At 37.3% G+C, this 20,938-nt stretch overlaps 1 protein-coding gene across 5 annotated transcripts in view; it reads right to left on the reverse strand.

The window, feature by feature from the left end:
* The window catches only part of HECW2 (HECT, C2 and WW domain containing E3 ubiquitin protein ligase 2), a 373,452-nt gene that overhangs the window by 56,785 nt on the left and 295,729 nt on the right, over positions 1–20,938 (reverse strand). For all 5 annotated transcript variants that reach the window (XM_070581715.1, XM_070581716.1, XM_070581717.1 and 2 more), the window contains 3 exons: positions 18,518–18,652; positions 15,111–15,213; positions 13,026–13,122 (listed from right to left, as the gene is read on the reverse strand). In XM_070581715.1, coding sequence (XP_070437816.1) covers positions 13,026–13,122; positions 15,111–15,213; positions 18,518–18,652 — 335 coding nt within the window. The remainder of the gene's footprint in view (positions 1–13,025; positions 13,123–15,110; positions 15,214–18,517; positions 18,653–20,938) is intronic.

Below are 20,938 nucleotides of genomic sequence, written 5' to 3' on the forward strand. Positions count from 1 at the left end.
TTCATGTAGAAACAAAGAAAGCATTGGCTTACTGACTGTCCAGAGAGCAGGTCAAGGCTGAGGAAGAGAGAGAAGTCAGCAGATAGCCTCAGAAATGTCACCAATCTTTTCTGAGAAAAAAAAACCCACACAGGAACTACTTCTTGGTTATCAGGAATTTGCCTAATGTTCTACAGATCAGTATTTCTCAAACTGGTGTCTCTGTCGACTAGAAATCTGCAGACATAATCTCGAGATCTGTGAGAATTTAAAAATTTTGTGTTTTCACTTTGGTGATCCAAACTGCTAAAATTGAGGTAAGCATATTTTGGATAATCTGGATGACATTTACAACTGAACACTGCCATGTAACTTCGGCTCCCATGTTTGCATTTACAAGACAGCTGGCGCCAAGTGACCAGAGATGAACTTTCAAAGTGCTGGTGAGCACGCCCTTAGTCAGCAGGGCCTTGACGTTAGATAGAAGAACAACAGTCCCCATCTGCCTCTCACACACAATTCTTTTACCCATTAGAAAGGCAAACCTTTTCTTTTGCAGTATTAATTTGCATAATGAAAATGATGAAGTGAGGCAAGGTCACGCATATACATTGCCAGTTAGGGAAGTGGAGGGGAGAGCTCAGCGGTCTGTTTTCTGGTTTGGTTCTGTTTGCCTGGATTCACTGTGATGACAGACTAAGGAGATAAGCTGTGCTTAACTCTTAGAGATAGCTTTTGATTCTTCAAGATCAAAACATATTACCATAGGCTAAAGAGAAAACAAAAGAAATGGATTTAAAAAGTAAACTATGGGTTTATGCTAAATATAGCATAACAGATGTCATGGCTTATTCTAGGAACAAAAATTTTGTAATAGTTTGCATATAGAAAAGTGGTGGTTGGATCATCAAGGGTAATTGAATGGTGTATTTTTTCTTCAGTATTGTAGTTGGGGTATAGCACTAAATGAATTGACTTGTGAAAACAATGAACCAGTAGACAAAAATAAGCTATTTGTTGAGAAGGAGAAACGATGACCATGATAATGCATGTGACAGACCATCAGATGCAGTATCAAAGGAATCAAGTCAAAAATAAGCGAAACAAAAAGCACAAATGTATCTTTCCACTGACAATGGTCTCAATATTGTGATGTAGCTTTTGAAAAACAAAATTTTCTCATATCAATATCATTAATTCAGTATTTTTGACTTTTTTAGTTTTTGCTTAATTTGTATGTCTTTTTGTTTGATAGTTTATAAAAGCTGTAAGGATAAGAAGTTTATAAATATCTTATATTGGTAGGCATTTATATTTCATTAAAATAAAAGTGGTTAAAGTCAACATTGTAGATCTGCAATATTTCTTCTACTTTTAGAATGAAAAATAACAGATCTGGCTCCTCACGAATTTCTGTGAGTGCCCCCCGTCTCTGAAATAAACATAACAAGTTTGAGAAATATTGTTAAAGATACATATGACTCTGATTAGAGGGACATTTAAAAGTTACATTAATGTGTTTACTCGAGTTTACCTTACACATTTATAGAGTGAGAAGGGATCTGTGACAGTCCTATAATTTCTTTCTCTGCTGCCTTTTCCTTAATGAAGAAATTCTACTCAATTTTAGCGGCTTATCATGAGGATAAGATTATAGTCAAAGAACATGTTATCATTCGACCCTCTGCAAGGGTATGTTCCTCTCTGTGCCCCTGAGAGCACGTTCAGCACCTCCTCCATGGCACCTTCTTACTCCTCCACTCAGTTACAACTTAAGCTCCTTTTAAAACATGAATCTCTCAAGGGAAAAAGCCCTTCTTCCTTAGTCTTTGTGTCCCCAAATACCCATATCCTGTGCACACAAGGAGTGCTCATTAAAATATAAACCGGGCACAAGACGAGTTAATGTCAAAATAACCACGTTGGCTCCTAACAAATTTTCCTGAGTCCACTCACTGTTTGGAATAAACTATCTCGCTATCATTTTTTGTTGTGGCTGAGAAAAAGAATCAGAAGGATGACATCAGATTATTTACTAAAACAGAACCCACCGAGGGAAGTGCAAAGACAGGTAAAGAGGCACTCTCTTAATAAGAAAACTCACAGCTGTTATAGCAAGATGCTAAACTGTGACAACCTCAGAAACAAGTTGGTAGCGATTGCTGTGTGTCAGATGCCCAGAATATTTAGACCTTTGTAACCACTTCCTCTAGTGCACAGAATCACCCCAGAAGATCAACTTTAGCAGAAGATCATTTGAGGACAAAGAACACAGTCTCAAGACCGGAATTCCCACAGAAAATAATCTCATTGAAACCAACCAACATTTTGGTGAAGTTAAAGAAGAACACGTGGTCAGAAACAATCAGAAGCAGCCATGCTTCTAAACCACAAAACTCTCTGGATTGCAGACTCTGCACACACATGGTTCAGTAACACCTTCAAAAATATATATGTTGTTTAACACTGCGTGAGGGCAATTTTGGAGAAATCCCCCATGACTTCTCTAATGGTGTAATGTCGAGAAAGGAGAATTAGCATTGATCATTCATACTCTTTATTACAGTCACAGGGCATGGTCTGACCCGAAGGATGGAGCCAAGCAGTAGAAAGAGCAACTTTTCTTTCTACTTTCCATTATATAGGTTAGATTTAGAAATATAGGTCCATTATGGTCACATGATTCTTGTGGACACATAGAAGTGGCATCAGTCAGTCATATGTTTAGGGGCAAAATTTGTTGTAAACAGATATAAATCAGCTCCCTTGCTAAAAATTTAGAGTTAGTTAACTCTCTTTGCTTGTTTCCTCCTCTTGAAATAAGCATAATTATAGTACCTGCCTCATAGGGTTGGGGAAAGGATTAAATGAACAAAAGCAAATAAAATAGAACGGCATGGAACCTATTACATAGGAGCGCTCAATAATTTTTATCTATTGAGTATATTATTAAGTAGGCCTCCTAATTATTTATTCCTTTTTCAATAGACAGTATGATCTATTGAAAATAGAGCCAAACTAGATGCCTGGTGACCAACTCCTTTTTCTGTTTCTGTTGTTAGCAAGTTGTTTTAATCATGCTGTTTACCTTGGTTAATTCCACAAATATTTATTGAGTACTTTTATGATATGCAGTAGATAAGACATTGGCCTCTCTATAAACCTGAAAAAAATGCCGTGAGTACCAAAGAGATAACGCATATGAAGGCTTTACACTTCTCATAATTTAATAGATAATAGGAAACATTATTCTCAATCAATCAAAATTCTATATAAAGCAAAACCATTTTGGACTCCAAAAAGGAGTTTAGTTATTACACACAAAAACATTTGGTTATAAGACACCTTACCTAAGGCATTTTAACAGCTTGAACCTAGAAGTCCACCATTATTCTGAAGAATTAATACCTAGAATATACTAGAATGTATAACTAGAGGTTTGTATTTTCTTATGTATTATAATATTTTATTAAGCATTTGTTAAGTGTTTTAACTAAATATATAGTCAGGAATTGATACTATGTTATATCTGCCTGTAGTTTTATTTTAAAATAATTATATACATAAAAAACTCAAACAAATTGGTTACTGTGAAGCAATTAGAATGGACAAGCCAGTTAAGCAGCACGTAAAGCGACAGATAGGGTCAAGGCAGTATGTTCTAAACAGTGATATAAAATGTCAAGGCAAGGGAAAAAAGAACTTGAAGCACCAATTTCTGGAAAATAGTACTACAAAAACTAGTAGTTTCCTACATTTTGGCAGTCACTATTTAGAAGACTTAAAAAAAAAGCCCACCCAAAACAGAAACAAAAACATAAAATACTTTGGGAGAACCTAAATAAGAAACTTTCATTCAGTTCCTAAATAAATAAACAAGAAAATTTTATTGTAAGAAATGAAAGGGTTGAATACTGGAAAAATACATATGGTTGTAGAAGAAAAACAGAAAACTATAAATATTTTAATTACATCCAAATAACTCAAAAATAAAAGACAATTCCCATCAAAATCGCAACATAATTTTGTTATTGTTGACTTTGAATGAAAATCATTATTTAATGGGATCATCATTTACATTTTAAAAAAAAACTTCAGGTGTATATCGTTATATATTCCAATTTCTGTGTAGATTACATCATGCTCACTGCCCTTAGACTAATTACAATCCACCACCACACACATGTGCCTAATCACCCCTTTCCCCCTCCTCCCTCCCCTGGATATAATTTTAAGAGTTGAGAATATTATTCAAAATTCCATCTCAATACTCAGAATAATATTATGTGCTAGAGAAATTTAGCCAAGTTTTCAAAGTAAATAATTGTTATGTTATCATTTCCTGAGATCTAAAATGACGTTTTAGAATATACAAAGATGTATAAATTGTTCTATTAAAAGGGTAGATTCTGTATCTTTATATATGCGATTTTGTGTAATGGAAATGTAGTTACTTGCCCTTTGAGATAAATAGTTTTATCAAGTTTTTCATTGTTTATCATTAAGCTATCATTAAGTCCCAAATATACTGCCCATGAAATTGATTGATTTACCAAATATTTCTCACTCACTCTATGCAATATAAGATATGCGGATTAAAAAGATGAGTTGAGATATAGACCTTGACTTCATGTTGCTTACACTTGCTTTGGCATGTATAAGTACATAGGAATGCATATGGTAGAAGAATACAAGATGTTTTAAAACATTTTAGCCACAGATGGTACTATTATGCCATTTCTATTGTAAATTATAAAAGTCAGACAAATAGGATACCTTATTTTTAGGATAATGGCACTCTGCTGGGTCTGGAAGAATGTGTTCTATAAAATGTACCCCCAAGGATTGAGAGTAATAACTGATTCACTGGGATATATTAATAGTGTCCCATTGTACGTAAGACAATGTGCATGAAACAAGGAGATTTAAATTTTACCCAAGTTAATTTTTCTGAAGACAGTTTCCATGACTATCAAAATCCACTGAGATAGACAGGAAAAAATTCCTTATTGATATAGAGGGGATGCATATTTTGTTTGCTTTGTAAGAAACGCTTCTGATTCACTAATAACTTAGCAATTAATCTAAATATATACATAATAAGCAGATTCATTAAAAACCATTTTGTGCTATCATAAATGATAATGCATAGTTCTCTATGATTTTAGAAATGGCTATTATTGTTTTGGGTTTGGGAAAAGCGCTGAGGCTGGATTCAGCGGTGACATTTTTCTTTGGTCCACACTGAGTCCATGTCTGATAAGCTACTGAAGAAGACGATGTTTTGCTGAACTGTTTTCTTGATAAACGAAATAGAATACAGCAAAAATCAATAGTGGAACAGACATACCTAAAACATGGTTATTCTTCATGCTAGAAAATGGTTTGAAAGCCCTGATGGAACCACTTGTTAGCAAGAAAAATATAATGTTTTGGAGAAATATCCAGTGGATGAACATATTTGTACTTTGGGAAATCTTTCAAGTTACATCAGGGAACTATACTTACGGGAAGACAATTTAACAAATACCTGGATGTAATACTTTAAAAGAATTTAAACTAACTTTGCCTATGAGAGTTCTTCTTTTGGGCCTTTTTTATTTTAAGTGATTGACTGTCCAGTTGTTTTAAAGTTAATAGCTATGAAATTCCATGCATGGAAGACATGAAATTAGACATATACATGATGTATATGTCAAAAGCCTGTATACAACTATAAATTAGCATGTCCATTCAAATAAAAATAAGTCGCAATTATTCCTTCTGCAGAAGCCATGCAATAGATGACAAGTTCTAAGAATCTGTGTTCTTTACTGTCCTAGGTAGCAAAATTCCAAAGCTCTCATTAGATCTACGAGATTAGCTGCCTGCGAAGATGTTTTAATACACCTTTGGATGGCTTCTGAAATGGTTGTCTCAATGACACTGCCATGACGTTTCGACATTCAGAAATTTCTGATGAACCATGAGCCGGAAGGCTGAGTCCTCTGTGTAGGCATGGAACAATGAAGGCTGGTTTCATCTTACACATGTAAAAAATTGTAGAGCAAATCTTCACGTAGGGCACAGCGTGAGCCCAACACTAGAACACCTTCCTACACGGAAGTTAATCATAGACCACAAGAGCCCCTTTCTGTATTCTAACTGTATTCAGAGTCATGTGGTTCCATTTATTCATAGTCCAGTGTCAGGAATGGTGTAGAGAATCAGAGTAAATCTATGAGCAAATTACTTTAAACTGAATCCTTGTGATGCAATAAAGAAGTGAAGGACAGACTACTGATATAATATTAACTTAAATTTGTTGTATGCTTACTTTCACTTATACAATACCAAGTACTTTAAATATATTATCTCATTTAATCTTCAAAAGGACTCTGCAAGTTAGAAATTCCTATTGGTGTTTTACAAAAGAGGAACCTATCACTTGGAGGGGTTAAATGCCTCATTCAAAGTCACCTGGTGAGTAAGGTGCAGAGCCAGAATTCAAACCAGGTCTGTCTGACTCCACACTTAAACTTTTCTTTTTCTTTCCAGTTTTATTGATATAATTGACATACATCACTTATAAGTTAAAGGTGTACAGCATAATGGTTTGACTTACATATATTGTGAAATGATTACCACAGTAAATTTAGCTAGCATCCATCATCTCATATAGACAGAATAAAAAGAGAAAGCAAAAAGAGAAAAAAACTTTTTTTCCATATGCTGAGAACTCTTACGATGTACTCTCTTAGCAACGTTCATATATATCATACAGCAGTGTTGACTATAGTCCTCATGCTGTACACTACCTCCCTAGTACTTATCCTGTAACTGGAACTTTGTACCTTTGCACCTTTTGACCACCATTCTCCAATTCCCCCTCCCTTCACTTCTCAGACCACAAGTCTGATCTCTTTTTCCATGAGTTTGGTTTTAGATTCCACATATAAGTGAGATCATACAGCATTTTCTTCCTCTGTCTGACTTATTTCACTTAGCTTAATGCCCTCAAGTTCCATCCATATTGTTGTAAATGGCAGGATTTCCTAGTTTTTTATAGCTGAATAATATTCCATTGTGTGTATGTATATATACGTGTGTGTGTGTGTATCTATCTATCTATCTATCTATCTATCTCACAGCTTCTTTATCCATTTATCCATCGATGGACACTTAGGTTGTTTCCAAGCCTTGCCTATTGTAAATAACACTGCGGTGAACATGGGAGTGCAGATATCTTTTTGAGTTAGTGTTTTCATTTCCTTTGGATATATACTCAGAAATTGAATTGTTGGATCATATGGTAGTTCTATTTTTAATTTTTTGAGGAACCCCCATACTGTTTTCCATAGTAGCTGTATCAGTTTACAATCCCACCTACAGTGCAGAAGGGTTCCCTTTTCTCCACATCTTTGCCAGCACTTACCTCTTATCTCTCGTCTTTTTGATGGTGGCTATTCTAACAGGCATGAGGAGCTATCTCATTGTGGTTTTGTTGCATTTCCCTAATAACCAGTGATGTTGAGCATCTTTTCATGTACCTGTTGGCTTTTGTCTATTTTCTTTGGAGAAATGTCTATTCAGGTCCTTTGCCAATTTTTTAATCAAGGTATTTGTTTTTTTGCTATTGAGTTGTATACTTCTTTACATAGTTTGGATATTAGCCCCATATCACATATATAGTTTGCAAATATTTTTTCCCATTCTGCAGGTTGTCTTTTCACTTTGTTGATGGTTTCTTTTGCTGTGTGGAAGCTTTTCAGTTTGATATAGTTCCATGTATTTACTTTTGATTTTGTTGCTTGTGTTTTACCTGTTACATCCAAAAAATCATTACCAAGGCCCATGTCAAGGAGCTTTTCTCCTATGTTTGCTTCTAGGAGTTTCATGGCTTCAGGTCTTACATTTAAGTCTTTAATCCATTTTGAGCTAATTTTTTTGAGAGGTGTAAGACAGGGGTCTATTTTCATTCTTTTACACATGAAAACCCAATTTTCCCAGCATTATTTACTGAAGAGACTGTCTTTTCTTCATTGAGTATTCTTGGCTCCCTTGTCAAATATGAGTTGACCATATATGCTTGGGTTTATTTGTGTTCTTGCTCTGTTTCATTGATTTATGAGTATGTTTTTATGCCAGCACCATACTGTTTTGATTACTATAGCTTTATAATATAGCTTGAAATCAGGAAGTGTGATGCCTTCCACTTGGTTCTTCTTTCTCAGGATTGCTTTGGTTATTTGGGGTCTTTTATGGTTCCATATAAATTATAGGAGTCAAGCCTGAACTCTTAAGATCTATATTCTACTACTTTCTAGGAGTCAGTATTAATGCTGGTCTTTCAGTGAAAGACAGACCAGGACTCTCCAATGATCATTACTACATGGTATCAATAACTTATTTTAATCAGGTGTTCTAAAAAATTCAGTAATTATGCCTATGTAAATGGTCCCTAAGAAAATAATAGTTCTAACCCCGATTTCCTGTTACTTAAATTTGATACAACAGACATCTGAAGTTTGTCATGTTGATTCCAGACATCTGAGTGAGCAGTAAACAAAGCAGGAGAGGACTATGAGAGAGAGCTAGGCAGGTCTTAACAAGAAAATGCTGAAGGATCGGCAGAAGTAAACTTAGGCTATTTTGACCAAGTAGCTCAGATGTTAGCTGAGATTAATATTTCCAGCCCAATATTAAATGTAGAAAAACTCATTTACTAGAAAACTAGACACGAAATAGGTCAGAAATTTTGAACACTGGGGTTTGTTTTATGAAAGCAAGCTTTCAGAAATTTTAACTCTTTATTTCATAAAATCTGTAATTCTGTTTGATAGTTCTACAATGGCACATAGTATTTTTAAAAAGAAAAAAAAATTAAGAGTATAATTGAGCAATAAAAAAATTCCAGGGCTCTTAAAATAGGATGACGGAAAGAAATAGAAGGTCATATAGTCTGTGTCTGCTTCTGTTCTGGTGAACACTGAGACACGATCCATTTGCCTTTTGTAGCTCAGAATTTCTTGACTTCCAAGTTGCTGATTTAATGACACAAAAAATGGAATGGCCCAATTTACACAGAATGAAAAAAAGGATCACAGATCACATCCTCATGGCAAGGGAACTTATTTAGGAAACAGTCAAGGAGGAATCAGCCTGGAGCCCAAATTAATTATCACTGACGCCTGCGGACAGCTGGACTAGTGGAGAGGAGATTTACTGGCTGGAACTAATAATTACACAAGAGGGGAAATTCACAACTTTAATTCAGTTTTATGACACTTAGATCCTTGTTCATAATACGATGTTGTACAAACACCACTACCAAAAATTTTATTGAATTTGAATTCATTACATTCACCTATAAAATATACTTAAAATGTTGTTCTATTAATGACTATATTTGCCTTCAGATAAAATATTAGACCATTTTATTTCAGCTTTTATTTCAATGTCACAGCATACAAAAAGCTTCTCAGTATGATTACTGTCTTTCGATGAGGCCCAACAGTAGGATTTAGTAATCCAATGGTGATACTGCCCATGTGATGGAGGTGGTACTGAGGTTGATATTTCTAACTAAGGAAATAAACCTCTTCTGAGATTAAAAAGGAAAAAAGAGGACAACTTCTTAGCATTCACATTTGCATGACAGATGAACTTGAAGCAGTGATTTAAATACGGAAATTGAAAGCAAAAGCCATAGCCCCTTGCATGGAAAACCATAGCCATTCTACAGGAAAAGATACACAAGTGGCGTCTCAAGGAAGAGGAAGCCTTATATGGATATACAAACTAAATAAACTGCTGCTATCCTCTGGTTCAGGAGGAATCACAAGCAAAACAAGAAAAACACAAAGCAAAGAGGTGCACCTATTTGAATCTCCCAAGGGCTAACACTTTTTCCTCATTATATTATGGAGGAAATAAGAAGGGACACTTCTTTCAAGTCACTGTGACACAGAGGAGAAAGAATGCACACAGAGCTACGCTGGCCTTGGGAACCCTTGCTCAGGATACGACTGCAAGGTCCACAGTTACCTTTGACACACAATTACTCGCTGGCTGTATTCCATGCATAAACTTCTTATCAAAAATATCACTGAAATACGAGATTAAAGAACCCCGGCTGGTTCCGAACCCTGAGTTTGTGGGAATGCTTCTTACAATGCAGTTTTAACTTTATGAAACAGAATGTTCTCTTAGATATACAAACTTCCCCATTACGTTGCTATGATAACCAAAATGCTTAACTACCGAAAACTTTTCAGAAAATAAAAGTGCACTGCGACACACACTGTAAGAGGAAGAGCATTATCTCATTGATTTAAGTTCCTGCTTCCTTCTACTGGTCATGACTGCTACACTTTTTATGATCGAACTCTGTCAATAGTTTTAGAAAATGTAAATGGAAACTTAAAAATAAGTTTTGGAATAAGAGAGGAACATTTCAAAACCTATCAAATAATTTCTTAGCAATAGATTACCATGTGAGATCTATGTTAGAAGAAGAACTGTACTTAACCGAGGACCTCTGACATCACCATAAGATAAAAATCTTCGGCAATCTTTAGAAGATTAGAAACTTTTACAACTTGAAAAAGCAGAAAGAAAAACAAAAACAAAACTGGAAGCTCCCCACTGGGGCCTGCAGCTCTTCCTCTGTTAGGATCTGCTAAGGTTCTGCCAAGTCATTAAAGGATAATGGTAAAGTTGGATGCCCTGTTCAGGAATATTAAATCACACGATTTCTCCGATGGTGGAGATCTGAGGCTATGTTAAATTGGTGTAAATAAGAACGTGGAGTGCAGAGCAAAACTGGAAAATTTCTTGAGTTTCCTCTTTCTGGTTCTTATTTTTGGGGGGTGGGGTACTTTCAGAGGAACAGATATTGACTAGAAGTATGTGTGTGTTGGGGTTGGAACTGGTAGAAAAAAGAGAAAATAGGGTTCTCCTTATTTCATGATTCGCAAAAGAGGAGGGATTTTGTTTGTTTGTCTTGCTTTGAGACCCAGAATCTCTAAGATCTCTCATTAGACAACTAAGGAGCTCATTTCTGCAATTTTATGAACAAATACTTCTTATACAAGATTCTCTAGTGGACCATGGATTACTGAGTGGATGCCATAATATAAAATATACAAAATGATAGCTTGTATAATTTTTATAATTCTCTGTAATTGAGAACAGCATGCTTGTCAAGTTGGCAACACTGAGACCTGAGTTACATGTTAACTAATTCAAAACTGGGATTTCTGTATGAGCAACGTTTGTAGTGTCATACTTGAAATTATATGTAGCTTTAAGGCTTAGAAACTTTAGAAGGTTAACGGCAACTTTAAAGATATGAGAAACGGATGAGGGTGGGAGGTAGACAAAATGGGTGAAAAGAGTCCAAAGGTACAAATTTCCAGTTATAAAATAAATAAGTCATGGGATGTAATGTACAGCATGGCGACTATAGTTAATAATACTGTACTGCATATTTGAAAGTTGCTAAGAGAGTAGAATTTAAAAGCTCTCATCACAAGAAAAAAAATCTATAACTAGGTATGGTGACGGATGTTAATTAGACATTGTGGTGATCATATCAATGATCAATACAAATACAATACAATACAATACAAATATTGAATCATTATGTTGTACACCTGAAACCAATACAATGTTGTATGTCAATTATATCTCAATAAAAAAAGGATACAAGAGACTGAGAGCACCATAAGAATATTTGATAATTTATTATCAAATCAACAAATATATATATATTTATATTCACTATATAAAGTGCTATTCTATAGATTTGAGGAGTAAGGAGGAAAAATAATGATGAGTTGGATAAGATCCCTATTTGTAAGGAGATTATAATCTAATTGGGAAATACAGCATAAGGACTTGAAAAGTCAAATCAAAGCACAAAAGTCACATAACCAAAATAGTATGAAGGACAGCTTGATAACTTTACACAATTAATTATCAAATTAGTGTCTAGACCAGAGGTTATTACACCTGGCTGTGCCGCCGGAATTACATAGAGAGGCTTTAAGAAAGGACATGTTTGAGCTCTAACCCTAGACCTGCTGAATTAAACTTCTGGGCAGGACATGGGAGGATAGGAGGTGTGAACTCAGGGAAGGGAGATGAGACCTGGCATTTTGTCCTTTATGAAGCTCCCCAGGTGATCCTCATGAAAACTGTTTGGTCCAACTGAGTAGTATTTGAGAATCACTGCTGTGGGCCAGGATGGCACCATGCGGCAAAAGTATTTCTACCAGCAAAGGTAACGTGTAAACCAAACGGGCTTTAAGTTATGTCAGATTTTCAGCAGAAACTTGCACTTTTTTCCATCTCCACTGATGCCTAGAACACTGAAGTTGAGAAATACAGACTAGATCATGAAAGCACAGTGGAGCTGAAAGACTTCAAAAAGGGGCAGCTTGCATTGAGTTTAATAGGAAATATCTTTCTTGCCAAACGCAGAAGAAGAGAAAAACTTGCCAGGGAAAAGGAACAGCATGTATTCAGGAAAGTAAAATCGGGCTTGAAGCGTGATGCTTCAAAGTGTTGTTTAGAAGAGAGGGTTCGTGCAGGGGAATGCTGAATTGTGGAGAGGATCAGATTCCTTCCTTGGGTTCCACTGCATTTTTATTGTGGAAAAATGTGAATACCAAGTCTAGGATTTTATAAATCTCAATTCAATAAACTCTGTGTTACTTTTGTTTACTCAAGCTACTCTCAAAAATATTAGCGTCTTATTATTTTCATTATAATCTGCACATCTAGGATGCGTTGTTGGCTGTGAATTTTTTTTCTCTTTCATTCTTTTTCTTCTTTAAGGAGGGTTCTAGGTTCTTCAGTCAATCTTATTCAACCCTTGAACTTAACAGAGAAAAGCCAGGACTACAATGATACAGTGTTGATGACGTAAAGTATTGGTGCACGAGACGGCTTTTCAGAAAGTCAGAAAGAAAAGAGTGAATTTCCAAGATGATTATTAATGTTACTGAAGATGTAACAGTTGGGTTTACACGACTTGAGCCAAATACCAATATTACGGTTACCTGAGTGAGTGATTCCTGGTAAGGTCAGGTTGACGCTCCTGCAGAATTTCAAAGATGTTGGGTTGGCGCAGAAATGCAACAATCTTGTCATTGTAAGCTGAAAAAAATCAGAAAATATAACAATATTGAAAAAAATCTCTTATTAGTTTTATGCACATAAATCCAAACTTTTAAAAATATGTTTTTCTGGTTAATATTCTTTATACTCAAAGTCCTAGCTTGTAGTCACTACAGATGCTTAAATTCCAATTTGTGTCAACTCTGTCATATGAGGACTGGACTTCCATCTATTGGGTGTGAGTCACTGAAGCACTCCTTAAACTCACTCGATGAGCCATATTTACTATCACAGTGCAAGATGAGATCACCAGCAAGATTCTAGACGCTGATCGTTGTGAGCTACTGGTTACCAAAATCAACCTCATAAGCAACTGTTAGAAGTGAAAAACCATCTTCTGATTAAATATCAGCCATCTAGAGGAGTAGAGAGGTAAAGAGGCAGAACAAGTTGCCAAAATGCAATAGCTGTCAGAAACAGCTACCAACAAAATGCAGGGGACAAACCATTCCCAAATTCTATGTGGAAATAAATGCCATGAGCCACACATAGCTCTTTACCAAACCAACTATACCAACAGCTACAACACAATCAGTGTCATCAACATAATACATTAAAAGAAACATAATACGTTAAAAGAAAAATTTAAATCTTAATCAGGGCTGGCTGATGTTCGTTCACAGAACTTTAAAAAGCTAATTAAAATTTAGTATAGGCCCTGTTAATACCTCTTTTGCCAAGAAAACTAATTTGTTTACTTAAGATGATTCATCTTGATTATAGCTATTTATAATCAGAAATAAAGATATATTTAAATCACAGAACTGAGTGTCTGAATTCTCAAACATTAGCGGTTCTAGTTCAGTCAACACTCTTGTGTTTATAAATATGATCAAGAAACGTGCCTTCTTCAACTAACAAATGATCAATCAAAAGAAGTATAATTCTCTAGACATTTGCCGGTTCAAGTTGTAGTTGCATCGTGCTGCCTGTACGTATACATTTCAGTTCAATTTGAAAAAATTAAAAAGAAAATACAATCTGCTAACATGGAATCCCATTGTCAAATTCAAAGTGTCGCTAAGTGTACATTTCACCATATATAAATAATGAAAACACTTTCATAATTGAAGTGTTGTCAATGGGTTTTTACATTCCACCCATAACGAGAGACTAGATGACTTGTTGAGCACACTTTTATAGTGCTTTAAACTTCTACGTGCAGTATTTAGCATCCTATTGTTAGGGGCATAATAAGATGTAGACGTTAGACTTGGATCCAAGATTTCTTCTTACCTAGTGGCTGTCAAACTTCTTTAGGTCAAGGGTATTACATTACATTTCATGGTAAAGTTTTTCCTAAAAAAGTCAAAATTTTAAAGTAAAAACAGACAAATGGAGAGCTGCTCCAATTTAAGATGGAACAGGAAGCCCATATGGCCGCCAGTCTGTCCGCTCCACCTGCCGTACGGTTCCAGGTTTGAAAACTGACCTACTCAACCTCATCATGTTAATAACAACTCAAGTTGATCTTTAGGCTTATTTGCCCAAATTCGTTTATTTTTATTTTACAATTTTGGAGGCTCTTGCTGCCTTGTAGTTGCTACAAAAACCCTGAAGAATGTGCCATCATTGCTTTCTTGTTTGTAAGGCTACTACAGGCTCACACACCATTTAAATTCTGTCCCAAGCATTAGATATATACTAAGTATATGCTTGTCCTAATGCTTAATTTGAAATGACCACATAATACAGTCGCCTTAATAACTTACTTTTCCTTAACTTCAACAATCTAATATAATAGCTCTACTCAGAAAAAGTTAGGGTAGTGTAAAAACATCTCACCCTATAGGATTTTACAAGACATAAGTGTTTTGAGACTCAAATCAATTTCTTAGGGATAAGGCAATCGTTTCTCAGTACAGGGCAAAGAGGAAGGCTGACAATAGGAAAGTCTCAGCACAGAGTGCATCTTGCATACTGATGTGAAAAGCAAAGATAAAGATTTCTGAAAAGGGATGACATACCCACTGGAACCATGTCCTGGTACTGCGGCCGACTGACTGTATTAAACGTACTTGACGGCCTGGGAAGAACTGGTGGTCCTGCATGTCGAGAATCTTCTCCTACCTGCAAACAAAAGCATCATTTATGTTCTGCCCCAAGACCTAGAGTGCTTTATATCAGCACCTCGAGCTGAGTTGTTCAAAATAACTGACAATGAGCATTGTTAAAGTACCAAGTGATCAGCACAGAAGCCAATTGAGGAGTTGACACAGGATTCTCAGAAGCCCTGCGTTAGCTGCCGAACTGACGGGAGGGGTTGGGGCATCCATTTCCACATCCTTGAGAGGGGCCAGGGAAGTGACTATTTACCAAGGGGTACAGGAGTGCTTCCCTAGGCTTACAATTATTGGGGCTATAGAAGCTGAACTGCAGACCTGTTCATCAGGAGGAACTTTTGCCTCCACAGAACACAGCCGGCAACATGAGGATCAGAGAGAAGACCTGGGTGGTCCAAAACACCTTGGGGCACTGCCAGGATATACCTGCTTTGGGCCAAGGCAGGTCAGGGAATTCCCTGCCTCGGCAGGGAGGGAAGAAGAGCAGCAGTCTTCGTGTGGCTTTCTGAGTTGGTGTATTATCTCCTTAGGAGCAATTTTACATGCCCATTAGAGCACCCAGTACAACAGCTCTTTCTGGTTTGAACCTCCCACACCAGGGAGCTAATCGTAGCAGGTGTGGAGCAGCTAAATAGGGTTGCCCTAACCTGAATTATTTATTGTCCTAGCATAGATTTAGGAACTCATACATCCAAGTAGATAAACAAAAATGCCCATTAATATTCTTACCAGAAAACTCTAACATTGCTTTAGCTTCTGTTTTAGCATTTCTCCCCCCATGACAGAAGCCTTTTAAGACAACAGCAGAACAGCAGTGTAAGAGAGAAAGAGAACAAAAGCCAGAATAACAGAGTGGATTTAGAAATTGGTGCTTTTAAAATAGAGCATCTACTCCCACCCACTCAAATCTTCACGACCATTTTATCACATTCCATCAGTCAGGCGTTTGGTGAGGGTTTTTCTAAAGGCCCTAAAATGAGAAATATCGTCCCCACCCTCCACGGCTTGCTTATCCTTCAAGAATGCTCTCACTCATCCTTCAAAGCATAGTTCCAACAGCCCGTCCTGGAGGAAGCCTTCCCTTCCCTATGAGCAGGCGTTAGATGCGCCCTTCCCTGCGCTCCCACGGCATGTGGTGTACATTGCTAAAGCAGCTGCCATTAGTACCAGTTTAGAAAGCATTTTCACTCATATTTTTATTCATTTGGATTATGGGTAGTTTCATGTATTCCCTCCTTAATAAGAAGACAGGAATATATCCTATTCATTTGTATCTCTCACACCAACCACCATATTTCTACACTGCAGGTGTTTGGTAAACATTAATTTGTTGGATCTTCCATCCCAAATTTCTACTACCTGGAATGTTTGCTAAGTAAGTATAAGAGAGTGGCTGGAAAGACTCGCAGATGTAACAAGAAGCTTCTCACAGTGCTTTTCTTGAGTTATCAGCTCGGAGGAATGAAGTCAGCCACTCTTGGGGGAGATTCAGTCATTAACCACCCCTTGTTTGTCAGACCCAGAACTCGTCATTTCAGTACACCAACATAAATTTCCCCGCTGTCAGTATACGTCATGTGTCATCATTTCCCAGAACAGCCGACAGTCTTCTCCTTGACACCTCAGTTCTTCAAACCAGACTGTCAGACAGTGGGCAAGCCCTGATAAATGTGCGTAGTGCTGCAGGATGTGCGTGCTTCCAACAGCTGGGCCAGAAAGCACATTCTCCTCAAAGGTCCATCAACGCTGGGGATGAACGCTGAGTCTTCATGGGGTTATCTCTGTTCCACTGCTCAGTTTCCATCAATAGGAAGAGAAATCTTCATCCAAATTTTAATGTGTACCTTAGGATCCCTCTCCCACAACAGATGACTAAGAGACCATGAAAAGAATTCAAGTTCTGAGACAAAGGGGTTGAAAGAAAATATAAGGATAGCTATTAATCTCACAGGTAGTCCTGACCAGACTGAACAGCAGCTTCATATTGTGAAGTCAAGATAAGGCAAATGGCTAAAGGGCACTGGTCGTGTGATAAAGTCAGGCAGGGCCCTATTCATGCTACACATCACGCACACGGTCCAAAGGTGAGAGGTCTGTTCTGCTTCTAAGATGAATGCTGTTAGCAACATCCAGTTCACCATTAATGGTTTATACGACAGCAAGGTAAAGATTTATTAGCTACTCATAAAACAAATATTTTTGTGCATACCTCATAAGGGAATAGATTTATATATCATTTTTATATGAGCTTCTCTTGTATACTCTTCTATGGCTGCACTTACAACCAGCAAACACACACGAGGCATTAGAGTAAGTACGTAAATCATGAGGGGACATTCCAAGAGTGGAATTCTGATGAATCAAATCCAGTTATTTACTGCAGTCGTAAGTTTTTCTTATAATAGAGGCTACAAAAATATTTGACCTACAATGTAATACTGAAAATACGATATGCACGTAGATGTAGAAAAGGCATGCAGGAAAAGAATCTTAATTCTGTTTATCTAAGGGAATTTTTAGAAACAATGTGTACCAAGCAATGATATACATTCAAAGCATAAGCCTGTATTAAGGAGAAAAATTTTGACCTAAAATATTAGTTGTTTTTGTTTAAGCTGCTAAAGAAAAAGGGAAACAGGAAGAGATTCTTTCTTCTTTTTTTTTCCTTTGGTTAGGCTGTTAGGGTGCCCTCTTGTGGTCACCATGGGACACTGCGAACTAGGAAAGGCGAGCCCAGCAGAGCGCTTAGCAATTAATTCCGCCCATTTTCTCTGGGTACATAGAGTACATAAATCAACTCTCAGATATATCCGAATTTTAAAAAATATTAGTGAGGATACCACAACCCCATAGCTTTGGTCAATGATTTAAATCTAATCCAGCAACCCTCACTTGAGGAACTTCCCTATATTTAACCAAATTTTAGCACACTAAAAATTACATTCCTTTCTTCCCATGAATCCAGCTGCCCTTACGTGTGCAAAATGGGTCATCCTCCTCTCTTGACCATCTTGTTACATTATGAATTTTCTCTCATCACCCTTTGAACTAAAAAAAAAAACGTCTCTAATTTCTTCAATCTTTCTTCTTATCTTCTACTTTTTAAATTTGTAATTTAGGCTCTAGCTATTTCCAGAGAAGCCCTGTCAACATTCCATCACTTTTCAGCCTCCAAATGATAACCTCTAAATCAAACTAGAAAAATAAAACCTTTAATAATAAAAGCCAGCACAATTCCACCAAGCCCCCCATGCCCGCAGCGTCTCTGCAGCAGCAGGTCGGTCGGTCCCCGGGGCGCCCCCAGGACTCACCTCGCCCGCGCTGTGGCTGCGCTGCCGCGTGAGGTGCTGCCGATGAACCAGCGCGCTGGTGGGTCGACTGCTCTGAAGCGGGAGCCGCGGATCGATGAACGTGGTGGTACGGGAGTTGTGGTCGACAAAAAATGCCTAGGAAACAGTCCACTCAATCAGTAGTCAGCACACGCCACACACTGGTCTTAGCTGACCTATCGTTTCACGCATTCGGAAAGAGACCCACTTCCGAGTAGTGATCTTAGCTCCAATTTCTCACAACTTTAAGTCTTTGGGGGAATTCTTCCTTACTCCCTCAAGACAAACCAAAATAGGGAAAGCCATTCTTAAACTGGATCCAAAATGAAGAGAGCAGGAAGGAACATTATTCCTGGTTTTAGGAAATACTCTAAGAGTCATCAAAGATAGGATCTTAGAAAGAAGCCATTTGGGCTTCTCTAACTGACGCTCTCTGAGCTCCTACTGCTGTCCACAGTTATTACTTAGTTCTTCTTATCACCTGAAGCTTCAAACATCATTGGCTTCTCATTCTCTTTTCCTTCTCCTATGCAGTCAGCCCCCAAGTCCGCTCCATTTTCCCACAGCAGTGTCTCCTCTATTTGTCCCATCCCAGCCTGAGTACCATCCATTGTTTCAGGGCTTTCTCTCACGCATATAAGTATTAGCACTTCCTCGGTTGTTCCACATGTCTACAACCATATCCATTGACCCAGCACCTCACTATCAGAATAGTCTTTCTAAGGCTTTGATTTTATCACTGCTCCAATCCTCAGCCTCTCCTGGCTACCCACTGTCTATAGAAAAAACATTCCAACTCTGATCCATTTTCCAAGACTTCAAAATCTCCTTCCTACTTACCTTTCCAGTTTAGTCATCGATCACACATCCACACAAATTCTATCATGTACAAGAACTTTGGGCAAGCCACTTAAGTTCTGCGAGCTACAGATTTCTTCTAACAACATGTCTCCCTCATTCATAATCAACGTTTCTCCCCCATGATGTGAGAGGAGGGAGGAAACCCAGTTCCTGGTTTACCGCAGAATCCCTGGGGACGGGAAATGGTGAATGAGTTGCACCATCTCCCTCAGCACTGCAGTAAGGATTGCACACCGTGTAGAAAGGCCTTCTTTATTCTTTTGGTTTGTTTAATTCTAAAGCTCTACACAAGTGCTATTTATCATTATCATTAGGAGCCAACTTACAATGGTGTAAGTTTTCAAAGTAAAATTCACTCACAGTAATAATGAAGCCCATTATCTGAAGGACAATAGGGAAATGTCAATTTTCCCTGATCAGATAAAGTTAATTAGGTCATCAAAGATGAAAGGGACTATTGGGAGAGCCAGCAGACTCTTACCTATAAATCAAGTGTCAGGGCACATGATACAGTGTGCAGAGTAACCTAAGAAAAAAAGAACTGATGGAGCTGTTAACAAAGTACCTTAAAGACTAGCAGCGAATACCTCTAGGCAAATCTCAGGGGAAGACAGCATATCTATGCCTATAAAAAAATCACCTTCCCATTATGAAACAGAATGTTTCTGTGTACACATATCAGGAAACGGGGAGAATAATTTGTAGGTAGCCCCCAAACAGAAAAAAAAATGACTTCTTTGTAAAGAAATAACTTTAAGCAGTAGATGCACTAGAAAACAAAGCAGAGAAATGGATAGAATGAGAATCCTTGCCAGCCCCTTCTCTCAATATCCGATTTCCAGGTACAAAGACTGGATTTATGGAAGTCTCGCAGGGAGATGGTGTCATCAGCCTCACATCTCTGGGTTTGCTCCCTTTTTCCTAACCTGTCAGGTGGAACATCTTTCTTCTCTGATCTTGTCAAAAAAGCATACCAGTGATAAACCCTACAAAGGCTGCTATTGGCAGGCTCTGGTCCCAAATGTCACACAGATCCCCCTTTGATTTGGGCTTCTAATAATACACTTGAACATTATTTCTGCCATTATTCAAAATGTCATAAAATAGGAATTCAATTGTTTTTACAAATGGACATTTCAAAATAACAGGTATTATAATCCACCCCATATCTTCTTTATGTAAATTAAGCTCTTATTACTAAAATAATAATAATAAGCCATGTTGTTTAAAAATACAAAGAGTACTAATACAGAATTGCCTATTTACTCAACCTAATTTCTTAGGAATGTGTTGAAGGGATGGGTAGTCATTTAGAGGTCACAGTGATGCTCACGTAATTATAAGGACAAATGGGTGTGCACATCTAGGTCAGTTGTGATTGACATGTAGTGTCATAGTATAATTTGATGTTAAGAGGCTTGTCTAAAATCCATTCTCTAAAGAATTATACTGTAAATGCCTTGAGGCTAGGGACTCTTTCTTACCCTGTTATCCCCAATAGCTTTTAGGGCTGCATCTGGGAGAAAGAAATGGCCATACATA

This window comes from Equus przewalskii, chromosome 17 (assembly GCF_037783145.1).
Source record: "Equus przewalskii isolate Varuska chromosome 17, EquPr2, whole genome shotgun sequence".
Taxonomy (NCBI): domain Eukaryota; kingdom Metazoa; phylum Chordata; class Mammalia; order Perissodactyla; family Equidae; genus Equus; species Equus przewalskii.